Source organism: Bombus fervidus, chromosome 13, assembly GCF_041682495.2.
Source record: "Bombus fervidus isolate BK054 chromosome 13, iyBomFerv1, whole genome shotgun sequence".
Classification (NCBI taxonomy): Eukaryota; Metazoa; Arthropoda; class Insecta; order Hymenoptera; family Apidae; genus Bombus; species Bombus fervidus.
In genome coordinates this window covers 8,525,417-8,539,374 of record NC_091529.1, presented here as the reverse complement: position 1 = coordinate 8,539,374, position 13,958 = coordinate 8,525,417, and the positions used below count along the sequence as shown (strand labels likewise).

General features: G+C 33.3%; 2 protein-coding genes across 5 annotated transcripts in view; one reads left to right on the top strand and one right to left on the bottom strand.

Annotated features, from left to right (window-relative positions):
* Positions 1–1,583, top strand: part of Kst (spectrin beta chain, non-erythrocytic 5 kst) — a 60,210-nt gene extending 58,627 nt beyond the window's left edge. For all 4 annotated transcript variants that reach the window (XM_072015834.1, XM_072015832.1, XM_072015833.1 and 1 more), the window contains one exon: positions 128–1,583. In XM_072015834.1, the coding sequence (XP_071871935.1) occupies positions 128–367 (240 nt within the window). In that variant the 3' untranslated portion in view covers positions 368–1,583. The remainder of the gene's footprint in view (positions 1–127) is intronic.
* Positions 1,584–2,275: 692 nt separating this feature from the next.
* LOC139993800 (synaptogenesis protein syg-1) lies at positions 2,276–13,014 on the bottom strand. The gene is made up of 6 exons (XM_072015870.1): positions 11,957–13,014; positions 9,829–9,958; positions 5,144–5,343; positions 4,170–4,490; positions 3,119–3,610; positions 2,276–3,008 (listed from the first exon to the last, which is right to left on the bottom strand). The coding sequence occupies exons 1-6, from the start codon at positions 12,321–12,323 to the stop codon at positions 2,464–2,466; spliced, it is 2,055 nt and encodes a 684-aa protein (XP_071871971.1). The 5' UTR covers positions 12,324–13,014; the 3' UTR covers positions 2,276–2,463.
* Between the last annotated feature and the right edge of the window lie 944 nt (positions 13,015–13,958).

Here is a 13,958-nt window from a genome sequence, read left to right as displayed (position 1 = left end):
TCTTCTTTATTCATTTGATAGGACTATAGGAATAAAAGAAGAAAAGGAGATAAAGTTAGAAATGAAGAAAGATTTAAGATACCAAATTCAGAATTTAGATCTTAAAACATATTTTTATCTGTTATAGGGTGTGCAACAGAATAATTCAACCTTCACAGGTAGACCAGTTTCTCTACCGCCATCATATGTACCTCCTCCAGCAGTTCCACAAAATTCTCAACCCCTCACGAACGTGGAAAGTAGAAGAACTAGCGAAAGTGGATCAGAAAGTGAACATAGCGTGGGTAATAATCGCAAGGACCGCGATTACAAACGAAGCTCTGTTTTAAGTAATCTATTTGGCAGACGCAAGAAACCTCAATCGTAATCCTATTGATGACAATATTTACGCATACAGAATATGTCTGTAACGAGCGTACAAGTTTTCATGGAACAAAACCGAGATTAAGCTCCTTCGAGTCAGAAAAGACACGTGTACGTGCTATTTTTGTAGCATGATACATGAGAGAATTCCTGTAAATTATATATATTTTTGTGTACTATACAAATTAAACTTTATCGTTCACGTTATTTAATAATACATTGAGTTGATCATGTATAAAAGGAAAGCTATATAGAAACCATAACACGAATGAAGAGAATATTTGGTTCTAATGGTATATGAAGTTACAATTTGACCTAATTTTGAGAGCAATATATCTGAATGAATCCCTGATATTCAAGAAGTATACATTACAACGATAACTTCTAAGAAGTTCTGTGGCATGTTCAACTCTAATGTTAAAGTCGATATAGAATGTATGAAATATATGGAGAACTTGCATTTTTCTATTATTTTTCTTTTTTACTTGCGTTGAAATGTGCAAATATGTCTGATATGTCAGGGATTAAAAAAAATATTAAAAAGAGAAGGAAAAGCGACTGTTGGACAAATAATTTTTAAAGAATCATTGTTATACAAAGATCAATCCTCCATTTTTGAAAAATCTACTATGCACCATATGGACTTTATGGAAATTTATCATAGTTATTACGATCGTTCAATTGTTTCGTTGATTTCTTTAGATGCACCGTAAAGCTACAAAGAAAAGAAATATGTTAGAATTACACCTTACACGCAATGAATGTTACTGAATTTATTTAAAGTGTACCTGACTTTAAGAGGAACATTGAAGTGTATGGAAGAGGAATATGCAGTTGCGCGAATAATGTAAGGTTTAAGTTTTATAGATGTCAGTAATATATGTATTGCAAATACTTATATATTTGGAAACGCCTGTTCGGGACCAATGAATTTATAATGTAATTAAAATACCAGAGATATGTATACATATCATATTTTTTTTAGAAAAACGGAAAAATTATGCGTTCTCGAAGATTACCGATTATAAATATCTTTTCTTTTTTATGATGAAATATTACAATGTGTAAAATGTATTTAATGCTACATAAAGATTGATTATGTATTATGTAGGTTCGTCAATGCTATTTCATAGTTACGTAGGACATCTTATTTTGCGCCAAGATGTCAATGATCGAAAGTTTAAAAGATATTAAATAAATAAAAGAGAAATTTAAATTAATAGATGATATATTTAAAATCCCAAAATCTATTTCTATAAAATTTACTATAATATCTTTTAATAGTACGCTTTGGAATTAACAATACATTATACTAAATTAATGTGATGCAATGCTGCATTATTGCACTGAACACAATGTTACTTTATAGTGCAAGATTCATCATATACAGTACTATTAAAATTAGCTAAGTATTTCCTATAGCACTAAGTGCATTTAGCATTTTCTTTACGTAATTATCTAATATGTACATATATTTATTTGGCATTCTTTTTTACACAAACATATCGTCGCAAAAATAAGTATCGATGTAAGACTCTGAGTATCTAACAAGGGAAACGATGTTCAACAACGAGATCAGTCACGCGAATACTAAAAATATAATTCCAGAGTACATTGATATAAAAATGCATTTATGTTGCATAAACAATATTACAAATCTAGTATCTACTTACTACAAAATTACATTAATAAAGCTTAAAGTCAATTTAAAATATAACAATAATAGCAACAACAAATAATTCAATTCCCAATTAATAAAATAGAAAATTCCTCCAAATCAATCAGTCAAGTACTCACAGTTAATATCATTTGTAATGAAATTATCACATCTATTGAATTTTATTTGTGGCAATATACCAATAACATTGCCAAATTTTATATAAACTTCATCTTTAAGGAAAAAATAAATGGAGATTGTGTAGCATTACCACAGAGGGTCTATGAATTCTACTATTTCAATTTTCGATCACAATTAATATAAAATATGACCTGTTTTTAGTGAAGACGGATCTACACAATATGGTCAGTAACAGGTAAGTCACAGTAGAACAGTTCACCGTCAGTCATCGACGATCGTCATGGCAATGAGCATATCAACAGTTATACAATGGTTGGTGGTTGAAGAACAGCTGGTGCTCGCCTGACTTTCAGTGCTTCTGGACTCATGGCGCGCACCTGCTTCGTGATCTGGTCATAATCATACGTAACAGCCAATCCACCCTCCGTGTTCGTCTTTCTCACATATGCTTTATTTTGAGATGAGTTCATATTCTTTTGTCTATCTGCTGTAGGTGTGTTGCTATATAATGCATCTGCAGCAATGCTACCATCTTCTTCTCGACGATATCTTCTATTCTTCAATCTTAACAATGAATATACAGCAATGGATATTAGAAGAAGAAGAAACAATAGCCCTATTGCAGCAGCTGCTGCAATTACTCTCATCTCCGTTGGGTCACGAATAGTTAGTTTGATATTAGTGGAATCTCTACCCTTTTCGCTTTCTACTAAGAGGGTGTATATTCTAGCGTCCTCTATTTGGAGATCCTTGATCATTAGCTTCGCCCAGTAGCAATTAGTTGGCATATCGTTTTCCTTGATATGCTCTAATGATAATGCTTCGTATTTTGGATGAATACTCTCGCCTAGAAAAAGAAGAAATTGTCTATTTGGCTAAAAAATATATGCTGCAGCTATAAACCTTTTTTTTTAGAAAGCTCCACTATTAACAAACATATTTTGTTTTTGCACTCACCAGCTCTGATATGCGAGCTTCCCCATTGCCAAGCAACGAGTCTAGGAGGAGGTCTCGAACAAAAGCGAGACTTCAAAGTGTGTTCCGATTCTCCGGCCCATCCTAGAGACTCGTAAATACCCTTTCCACCGGAAGACGGCCTCGCCTGTATCTCAGGCGGTCCGGTTACGTGGAGCACGTAACGAGCCTCGCTGGGCATTTCTCTCCGCACTCCGTTGATCACATTGAATGCCACGCATCGATATTCCCCTTCGTCGGACCACATCACGTTCTTCAAATGTAAACGTTTACCACCGTCTTTGGTCTGCAGCGGATTCTCAATGGTCTCCGTCACGCCACCACGAAGATGCACCCATCGATATTGAGGTGGAGGATTTGCTTCGAAATCTATACACTCGAAGGGTTCCAAGCTTGTACCAAGCAGAGTCGTTTCTTCGAATTTTTGCGCCGTGTCGTTGTAACTAGGATCTTCTGATTTTAATCTGGGACCATCTAAAAATAGAAGACTTAAATAAGATTTGAAGGTAATTGATGGTGATCACTATCAATCAAGAATAATTACAGTAATATAATAAGATTCTTCAAATTTGCAAAAAGGGTAGATCTCATAACTTTTCTTTAAATAGAAAATGTACTTCTCAGAAAAATCAGAAAATGTACTGTATCAGAAAAATATCCAGCAACAGATAATATCATCGCACTAGAGTCGGAAGGATTAAAGAAATAATTATTCTAAATGAAAGGAGACTACAGTGGTCTAGAAAAGAAGCCACGATTCATCACAGGGAGAAACCCATAACTATTATTTAAAGCAAACCGTAACGCTACCGCTAATAAATGACAAATGGACGTTCATGTCAATGAGCACACAACTGCCATTATTCTATCCAACCGTTTCTCTGTCTGAAAAGCGCTTAGAACAAAAGTACAGCATAGTTAGGCGAGGAAAGTAGCCAAATTGACGTGTTCTCGTTGTTGATCACGATGGTTGTTGTTCGTAAAAGAAAAAGAAGGAAAAAGAAATAAGTATCATGGTAAAAGTCGGACTAACATTGTACGTCCAGTCTATAGTTAGCCGCGGTGCTTTCACCGATAACGTTGACCGCCTTGCAAGAATAGAGACCGGCATCGTTTCTCTTGACCGGCTCGAATCTCAACTCGGAGCCGGTCATCGTGCCGTTCTGCTGCGTTCTGTTTAGCATCAACGCCACCACGTTGCTTGTTACCGCGATGGGAGTTGAATCCTTGAACCACTTGATCGTTCCGCTGGGATTGCCATCCGCGAAGCATTTCAGGCTCATAAAGCTAGCCGAATCCTCCAGTGCCGCCACCAGGAGTCGGGGCTTCGTTTCTATTCTTACATCTGGGGAGTCTGAAATTTGATATACATATAATTTAGTAATGGTTGAACATTATTTTTCTTTTAATGGAGCACAAACAATATAATCAATTTTTAAAGACTTTTAGATAAAAGTTGAAGATTTAGTAGATGGATTATTCAAAGAATTATTTTTAGTCTTTCCTATAAAAAGAATTAGGATCGTAAGAAATTTGAGATGTAATTCCAATTCTAAAAAACATATCCCAATTTTAAAAGAAATTTTAACGCATTTATCTTTGAAAATATGCGCTATACTATACAGAAAATCTGAAACCTCGAAATGATCGCTTCTCGACAATTTTGTATAAAGAAGGAAAAATTCCAACTCATAAGTTACACAAATGACCATTTTTCTAATATCTTACGCCGAAACATTGCTACTTTCCAAACAGGGTACTCTTACAAATAGAAACTGGTCAAATCATCATCTACCTAACTCCAATCGTTAGAAATTCAGATCTAATATTAGATTTCTACTTTATGAAAGGAAAGATTATCATCTACCATAGAGTTCTGATGTGTATTCACTGGAATGGTCAAAAGTGAAGTGTAGCGTGAATTGCAAATACTACGATTGTTTCTATTCTGCATCGATAGAAACTTGTCTAATATCAGTTGTACAAAAGTACATGGAATATACATACAATGCACATCCAGTCGTGTTTCCGCAGATGTTGGAACGACGCTGGATGGATGCATCGTGATGCACCGAATCGGCAGACCATGGTTTTCCCTTTGTCCACGGACACGGAGGAGGCTGTGGGCTGCCCAGGTTTTCGGACTATCCACTTCTGTCGCGTTTGTTTGCTCCCTTAATGGTTCTACTTCATCCCCTCCTATGTACCTGTGTAAAGGACAAACAATTGATATTAAAAGGTTTTTTTATAATAAATATACACTAAGGGTAAAACATTTGAAACCATTTCTTTAGACGCAGCTACATATTTCTCAATTTTCTGGCAATTTTAACATTACATTTTTATCAATATTAAGATTAATGTAAATCAAGGTTTACTTTTTATGTTAGGAAATAGTCATATTTAATTTTAGAATTATTCTTCATCTTGATAAATTCTTGGCTAAAGTAACAGAATTTCCTATAGTAACAGAATTCCAATTCTAAGTCGACCTTTTTCTCTTAAATTTTTAAATTATGTGAAGTATGTAGTGATTTTAAACTTTTCGATAGTATACATACACCTATGTTTTATATATGTTAATTCTAAAATAAATAGGGTGAATTGTTATATTTGCTAAGATTCACATGTACCGAAAGTGAGTCAAGGATGTTCTCATATACTTATGGAGAATGAATGATGTATTCATACTGCATATCTATCGCAGTATGACTAGAACTCCAATATTGTTCATTAGCTTGTTTTTCAATCCTTCTACTGTTTACTAAAGCTAATTGTCAAACTAATGCTTGGTTTCAGTCATATGTTTAATACCTATCTATCAGCTTAATGTTGGTTCCATAAGTATGTTTAATATCTTATCATTTAAATATTTTTAATATATTTGAAGCTTGTTCTTACGTTGGAAGCTACTTTATATTTGGCATGAATGAAAATGTATCACAGAGTAATTGGTGTTACAAACAAACATTAACTAGAGTTCATCATTAAAGATTTACAATATTTTAATATGATGATCAATTATTAGTATGAAACTCTAAGGGTAACATCAAAACTCTATCATATGACTCAAGCTCCTAATTGAATGCTAAACAAACAAATAACACTTTTCTGAATAACTCCAAATTAATTCTTTAATATACTTATTCTTCGATACAAAATACTTGGAAGAACTTCCGCAACCATAAACAAAAAAAAAAAAAAAAGAAAAAAATGACTTATAATCTCACCAATCGGCTAAAAATTTTCGAACTCAATTATTTACAAAACTATCGATATATTCTAATAAAATTTGTACAATTGCAGGTAGAAAATGTCGTCACTGCTCCATCCTAATCGCAACAGCCGTTACGCCCAAGTTTCCGGAAAGCGGTTTAGCAATTTCCCACGAATACCGATATTCAAGGTTTATACCCTTTCTAGAGTGATTCACGGGGAGACTATGCCCGCGGCCAGTTTCTCCGCTTCTATGGCTACAATCTGCATAATTACGCTTGCCGCTGCATCTTCAGCGAAATGCAGCAAAGAGGAAGAGACAAAGAGTAAAAGGAAAAAATATGAGAAACGACGAATTATTTAGACAGCGTGCCTATTAAAGGCTGTAAAAAGAGTCGCTGTTACCTCGCCCCGTTACAACGGCCGGCATCATTTCTACGAACGCAAGACCAAGTGTGAAATTAGGAACTGTTCTGGCTCTCTTCGTTCCACATTCGATTCGTTTCCAACGAATGGGAAAAGAATACACCGGTACACGTAAGTGAAATTCACTGTTCCGAGTCTCTTTCCTGTGAGTTGTTTCTTTTACAGGCACCGATGACACCGAAGACATAAAAAATACATAGAATAGTGAAACGCGCAGACTATGAATTGACTTGAGTGAAAATTTACTATTCATACTGTGGATGTATATAGAAATTCATATTTTTACCAAAATGATTAAACGAATGGAGGAAGTGAAACCTAAATAGAGATTTCTTTTATCTATTAAATATTACGATACTTTTAGCTTAGATATATTTATATATGTCTTCATATTATTATCACGTGAAGTATTACATCTTGAAACGTGATAGAAATCTTCTACTTAATTTTTTTTACTTAAATCTTTCTAGTTAAACAAAAAAATCTGTACAGGGAATGTTCTATTTTAGTATAATTTATTAGTAATTTAATTTGCCGCTAGCTTAGAGGCAGAATTCTTTTTACTTGTTTTTTATTCTATGAAATGATTTCCAGCGAAGAGAGAAATCATTTTTTTCAATTCTTGAAATAAACGTTAATCGTTTGAGAGATAGAATTCCGTGAAAAATGAAACGGATCGAATCCGATTCACGGACAATTACCAGTGAAACTTGTCCCCCACTCGTACCACTTCCTCGTCTAACTTAAATCGTTTGCGCTTTCTAACTAAGCGATCAACGATCTATAGCGATGAAATTTTCGGTCACAAAATATCCTTTTTACTTTTATAGATAAAAAAGGATAAACTTCTCAAATACCTAAATGCAATTAATTAATCTGTTTCTCAATTTGAAAGAGTCAACAGATTTCTAATTTCACGCAGGAGATAATCGTGCTATAAAATTCAGTGTACCGGAAGTAATATGCAGTTACGGATGGAAGAAAGTTTAAAATTGATACGCTATAAATTTTAGTATCTTACTTTTGTACTAAATATTTTTACCATATTATCGACAGTCGTCTAATTCTATAGTATACAGTATATTTATTCATTGTTCGTTATGAATTCTTTCATTATAAATGAACAAAAAATAAATTTAAAAGATCTGAAACAAAAATCTAAAAATATGCTATTGATACGCTATAAATTTTAGTATCTTACTTTTGTACTAAATATTTTTACCATATTATCGACAGTCGTCTAATTCTATAGTATACAGTATATTTATTCATTGTTCGTTATGAATTCTTTCATTATAAATGAGCAAACAATAAATTTAAAAGATCTGAAACAAAAATCTAAAAATATACTATATTTAAAACACTTTGTATAATCTCTCTTTTGTCCGCCGCTGTAAATTACAAATATTATTACATATGGTCCATTGTTCCAATAGAACAATGTGGATCATACATAATTCAGTAAAATAATATAAAACGAAAAATCGTTGTGTATCTATTATTTCCTTATAAAACGAAAGAAACTTTTGGAACAAGCTAGTAAATTAAATCGTAAATTTGTCAGATGTGGACTAAATTGAACAATACATATTAATCTCATTTATAACTTTAACGACTATACCAAAGGCACAAAATGAAAGTAGCGACTTAAATTAGCAATTAGGATTATATATCGTTTGAAGATCAGATTAAAACGTTCCGCGGATGTGTTTACATCGCGTAACACGTGCATTCACGGCGGCCAGGCGATCGTGGAAATTGTAACGCCGCTCATGCGAACATGATGATCGGTACAGAAGTGAGTTTTATGTTATAAGAATTTAGATGAGGTGTGGCTAGCTGATCACTAGACCATGACATGAAAAAAGAAGCTGCTAGCAAACCTCTCCGCTGCGTAAACACCGCGTTATGGGTTCTTGCCTCGTCTATAGCCTTTGTGAACCGCACTTTTTATCTCTTAGCGAAACACTGTTTTCATGAAACCAGAGAATCTGCAAATACAAAGTATACGTCAGTGTCTTGTTGTATAAACGAGGGAACTTTTTAGGGAATTCTTTTTGTCAATGCCAATTGGAGTATTCTCAATAAATAACATAGAATTACATTAGATAATTCCATTTTAAAAAAGGGATTTGTTTTATAGCTGAAACTTCCAGGAATGTGGTCGCATTTCTTCTTAAGTTCTAGACTCCTGATTTTCAAGAAGAAATTTATGAACTAAGATATTGTTTATAATTTTCAATATTATAAAATTAATCTTTCAATGTAAAAAAAACATTGTTACGAATTTTTACATTGAAACTAAAAAGGAGGCAACTCGGTTCGACAAATAACTTTTTGAGATAAAAATTCCTAAGTGTATTTCTGTAAAAAATTCTGTAATAAGCTCTTCCTAACTTTATATAAATTACATCATATTTCATTTTAAGTAAGATCCATGCCACTGACAAAAAAACTGATCAATTTGAAGTGGAATGAGCTCATTTTTGCTTTTTATGAAGTATTGATTTCTGTTATTAGATTTGTGCTTAACATTTTATTTAGATTTAAAAAGTAACAACGTAATTTCGCCTACAGTTAGCATACCTTCAAACGAAAGTCGTTGCAAAAACGATAGGAATATAGCCAGTACCGTTGCACAAGTGTTTTGTTGCTGTGTACAATTGGAATGAATGTAGCCAGAGAACCAGAAGTAAATTGAAAAGAATAGTTTTGCACCTCACCATTTTTTAATCAAATTAATTACTTGATAATTAAAAGGCGATTTTTTTAGTAATTTCACAAGAATCTTTTTACTTTTATAATATATAACGATGTATTTTTTATGAAAAATTTGTGGCAGACGAATCTCATCTTGTAGGATAACAAAATGTTGTTTGCAGAAAGACAGGATTGTGTACCTATATTAGATATGGGACAGAGATTATAGGATTTGTCAAATGAAATAATAGATATAAAATGCGAGATGTAGGAAACATGTATACTCTACTAACGATTATGCAGAGTTGGGCTAGGTTTACCCTTATAAAGGAGTAATTAAATGAACTCACCATTTGATAAGCGCCGGTGGGTTTCCATATCTTGATACGCAGGAAATGGTAACTTCCTGGCCTTCCCTTAGAGTTAGGGCGGAGTTTAAAATCGTCCCTCCATATTCCAACCGTGGTTTGCGGGGTTTTACTGAAATACATTGACATTTAATAATAACGGAAATAAGAGAGAAACTTTCAATTTTTTTTATTTTCATTCATAATTGCAATTAAACCAAATTATCCACTTTCATTTTACTTTCCCTAGCACATTAATATCAAATAAAAGAATATTCTCTATGACTCGCAATAAGTACACCATACATGTTTATGCAAATTCATAGCTTTATTAATATAACTAAAGAAATAGAACTTGAATAGAAATTTATGTTATCTACTAAATATTCTACAGTTGTGCGAGAAAGTGAAATTTCCAAAGAAAATTTGAACATATTCCAAACGCTACTTTCTTGAAAACCAACCCTTAAGCGGAAAGATTTTATTCCGCACTTTTGACTTATTTTACCTCCTGCTGATTGTTTATTCATACCAAAACAGTAATTAGCCAAGTTCACATATACTAGGCAAATTTGTAAAGTCGACTCTCTCGAGGACAAACCCTCAAATGAAAACGATTTATTCTACATTTATTATACATTTATTCTATCACCTAGATTCACCCCCTTGTCGACTATACTATGATTATCAAAATATCCTATGCACGGTCGAGTTATTCTATTCTACAGAAAATTTTCGTTAAAGCGGTTGTTGCAAAAATCTAAGCTGCTAAGAGGAAAGTAGAACGGAACGACTGGTTCACGTTGCATCACACCGTTGCCCGCGTTTAGCGAATTTTAAATTGCACCGCCAAATCTGCATCGTTCCATTGAGGAGGCGTCAGAATCTGATTAGCCACTTGTACGATTCGTCGAGGATCATTCACGCTTGTGGAAAGCGATACCTGTCAGGGTGACGTAAAAACCCAACGTTCCGTTAAAACTAAGTGTACACACTTATTTAACGATTTAACGTTTCGTGGAACGTTGTGCGCAGATCGTTAAGTAGCCTCTGTTGATTTCTTAATTTAAACATATTACATATGTACATTAATATGCAATCCATCTAAAGCGGTAGTCCTGACCGTGTTTCAGTGGAAATTGGATTACTGGGTTGATAGATTTCAAGATTTTTAAGTGTTTTCTTAGAGCTGAATTTTCGTTAGAAAAACTGGGCAACCTGTTCCCGTATCTTTTTTCTAGATATCTTAAGATGGTGATATGGTACAGATGCAGGCTAGTATCGAAGAACAGCTCTCGAGTGGATGAAAAAATTCTTGGTCTGGTGCAGGTCATGGAAATTTGGTTGATGATGACGGTAGAGTGAAGTGGAAGGTTTTTGGAAGCGTAAAACGTGCCGCTATTTATGTGGGATTAGATTTCAGTGAATATAGAAAAAAAGGAATGTTCAGTGAAATATTAGAGATCAATTTTCTTAAGTAACAAATAGTGCTTCACATAAGAAATAGACAAAAAAAGATAAATGGAAAGTTATAATAAAAACAAATAAACAAAAACAGTATGTTCAACTCAATACAGACAACAATTTATGGAATGTTTTATTTAAACAAAGCGTAAACTGTATCTAGAAATATATATGAAATAGATACAGAAGGTTAAAAAAGGTTTTAAAAAGTAAATTGAATACACAAAGTAATAGTAAAAAACTACAGTAAATAATAAAATCTAAGAAAACAAAATAAGAATTATTATAAAATATAATGAAGCTTATAAACCATACAAAAGAAATTACTAGAAAGTACACTTGATATAACTATACGTAATGGAAAATGGTAAATGTTACTCAGTTTGGTAAGACTTATCCAAATAATAAAAAGATTGATATCATCTTCCATTGAAATACAATTCTAACCTCTCTCTTTTATCTCCTAAAACTCGCTTCAAACTTCATTAATTTCTGAGAAAATAGCTTGTAATAGGTTTATTTAGGGTACCCTGTATAGAAAATTCAATCATTAAAAACTTGCGAGAATAAGAATTAAGTATTATCCCTCTAGCGGCGATTAATCAAACTATCAAACCCCGCCAATTTATATAGAAAAATTGTTAAAAATTCTTCAACTAAATCTTACCCCTAACTAAAAGACGAGATGGTAAGGAAGTTAAGGCGTCCTGTCGCGTGAAGTCACCAGAAGTGACTTGACACTCCCAGTAGCCGTCATCGAAGTCGAGGGAGGCTCTCCTGATAAGAAGGGTGCAATCGCTGCCGCGTCCGCTGGCCCATTCGTACTTATCCGGATGCATACCTACTGGTTTCCGGTCCTTCTGCCATATACATTGACCCCGTTTGTCCTGTACCCTGCACCTTAATTGTACATCGTCACCGGAAGAAACTTCTTGATACAGGGCTGGAGTTTCCGCGAATCTTTGCTCGCCAGTAATTCGAACAACTATCAGAAATACGATCACAGCGATACTTTGGAGATAAGTGAATTTCATCTTGGAAGGTAGTAATTTAATTTGTAATTAAATGAATATTTCTTGAAAATTCTTCTTCGTTGAGATACTTCTTGTGTATCTATTATGTTTATTAAAATTATTTATTTTACTTATGTACTTTTTGTAGAGTGTATTTCATTTTATAAAGTTGCATTGATTATTTGGATGTTCATTATCAATAACGCTTTAGTCTTGTTGTTATTAGCGATTTTATTTTCAGATGAATTATTAATTGTTCTTTTAATTATTCATTTGTATTGTTTTATTTCGTGGACATAAGTTCGTTGTTAATTGTATCACAAAATAACTACAATTTTTAGTTCGTTGATGTAATCGATGTTATTTCGAAATAATCGATTGTTAGATCGATTATTGGTAGTTATAGCAAATTAGCGACAAATGAATCACAATGAGAGAGCTGTTTCGAAAGTTCGTAAAATCACATCACTTTGTTATTTCTTCCGTATTCACAATTAGCTGTACATATTGAATTAAAAAAAATTATTTATAACAAAAAATTAGGATATCTTTTCCTTTCTTTAATAAAATAGTTTCACTGTAAACACTGTACACTTCAGTTCGATGAAATTTAAAACACAAATATTCGACGCTTGCAAAAAATTAAAACCTTGTCACATTTAATTTAAATTAACAAATAAATTTGAAATTATAGTTCCAGAGATGGCGTTGATGTTCGTAGTTAATCCAATAGTCTACAATTAACATCGAGATTCTCTCTGTCGAAGAACATAAGACGAAGTGAGCTGTTGTGAAATTCAAAGGAAACTCCGTGACAGCGAAGATCCTGCAGCGCCATCATCGGTAGCTCACCAAAACATTTTCACATCCCTTATGAAATTTAAATTTTTTACACTGTTTTTTACTACTACAAAACACAACAATATAAGTACCAATTCAAAACTTATTCAAGTAAATCAATCTTCTTTATTCTTCCCTAGGTACAATAGTCTCGATCAAACAAAGTCATGTTTCATCTAATTAAAACTTTGATACGTTATAATATAATTTGATCACTTTCGTTATCATTTGTAGCGGAAAATTGAATTCCACTGCATCCTATGCTCAACAATAACAATCAGCTGTATATCATCGTAAGTAAGTTTACAAACTTGAGGATTTTACTCTCGATATAATCTTTCTTCATATTTTAGATTTCTATATCATTATTTTAAAATGTTCTGTTTTTTTTTTTTTTTTTTTAATGAGGATTATTGTATAAACCACCATCAAAATTTTAAATCAACAACTTCACATAACAAAGTTCTTCGCTAGACACGATTAAACTTTCTTTCACAACACGCAATTTTTTTTCCAAATGTTATTGAAGCTAGGTATTAGTTGTTAAGTATTATAATTTGAGGAGAATAGACGTATTACGTACAGGAAGCAGCGATGGTTGAGAAGGAAGAAAAGAAAACAGCCCGCTGGACGTAAAATCGAGTGTATCTAGGACGTTGGAGTACAATGCTGGAAGCACGTAGTGGAACTGAGCCGGAGTTAAAGCCAGAACGTTCATCGGAGTGGAAGCGGAAGACGGGCCCCAAACGCAGGCCCACGCGTGCGTATCCAACCCTGTCTCCTCTGTTGGCTATCCTTATTATTCGAGCGTGTTAT

What these genes read in the sequence shown, in the direction of transcription:
- LOC139993800 (XM_072015870.1), bottom strand. Translation starts at nt 12,323, where the DNA reads ATGAAATTCACTTATCTCCAAAGTATCGCTGTGATCGTATTTCTGATA. An exon ending in CCACCGGCGCTTATCAAATG is followed by an intron (nt 5,344 to 9,828) that starts GTGAGTTCATTT and finishes TCCTTTACACAG; the next exon opens with GTACATAGGAGGGGATGAAG. An exon ending in AACACGACTGGATGTGCATT is followed by an intron (nt 4,491 to 5,143) that starts GTATGTATATTC and finishes ATCAAATTTCAG; the next exon opens with ACTCCCCAGATGTAAGAATA.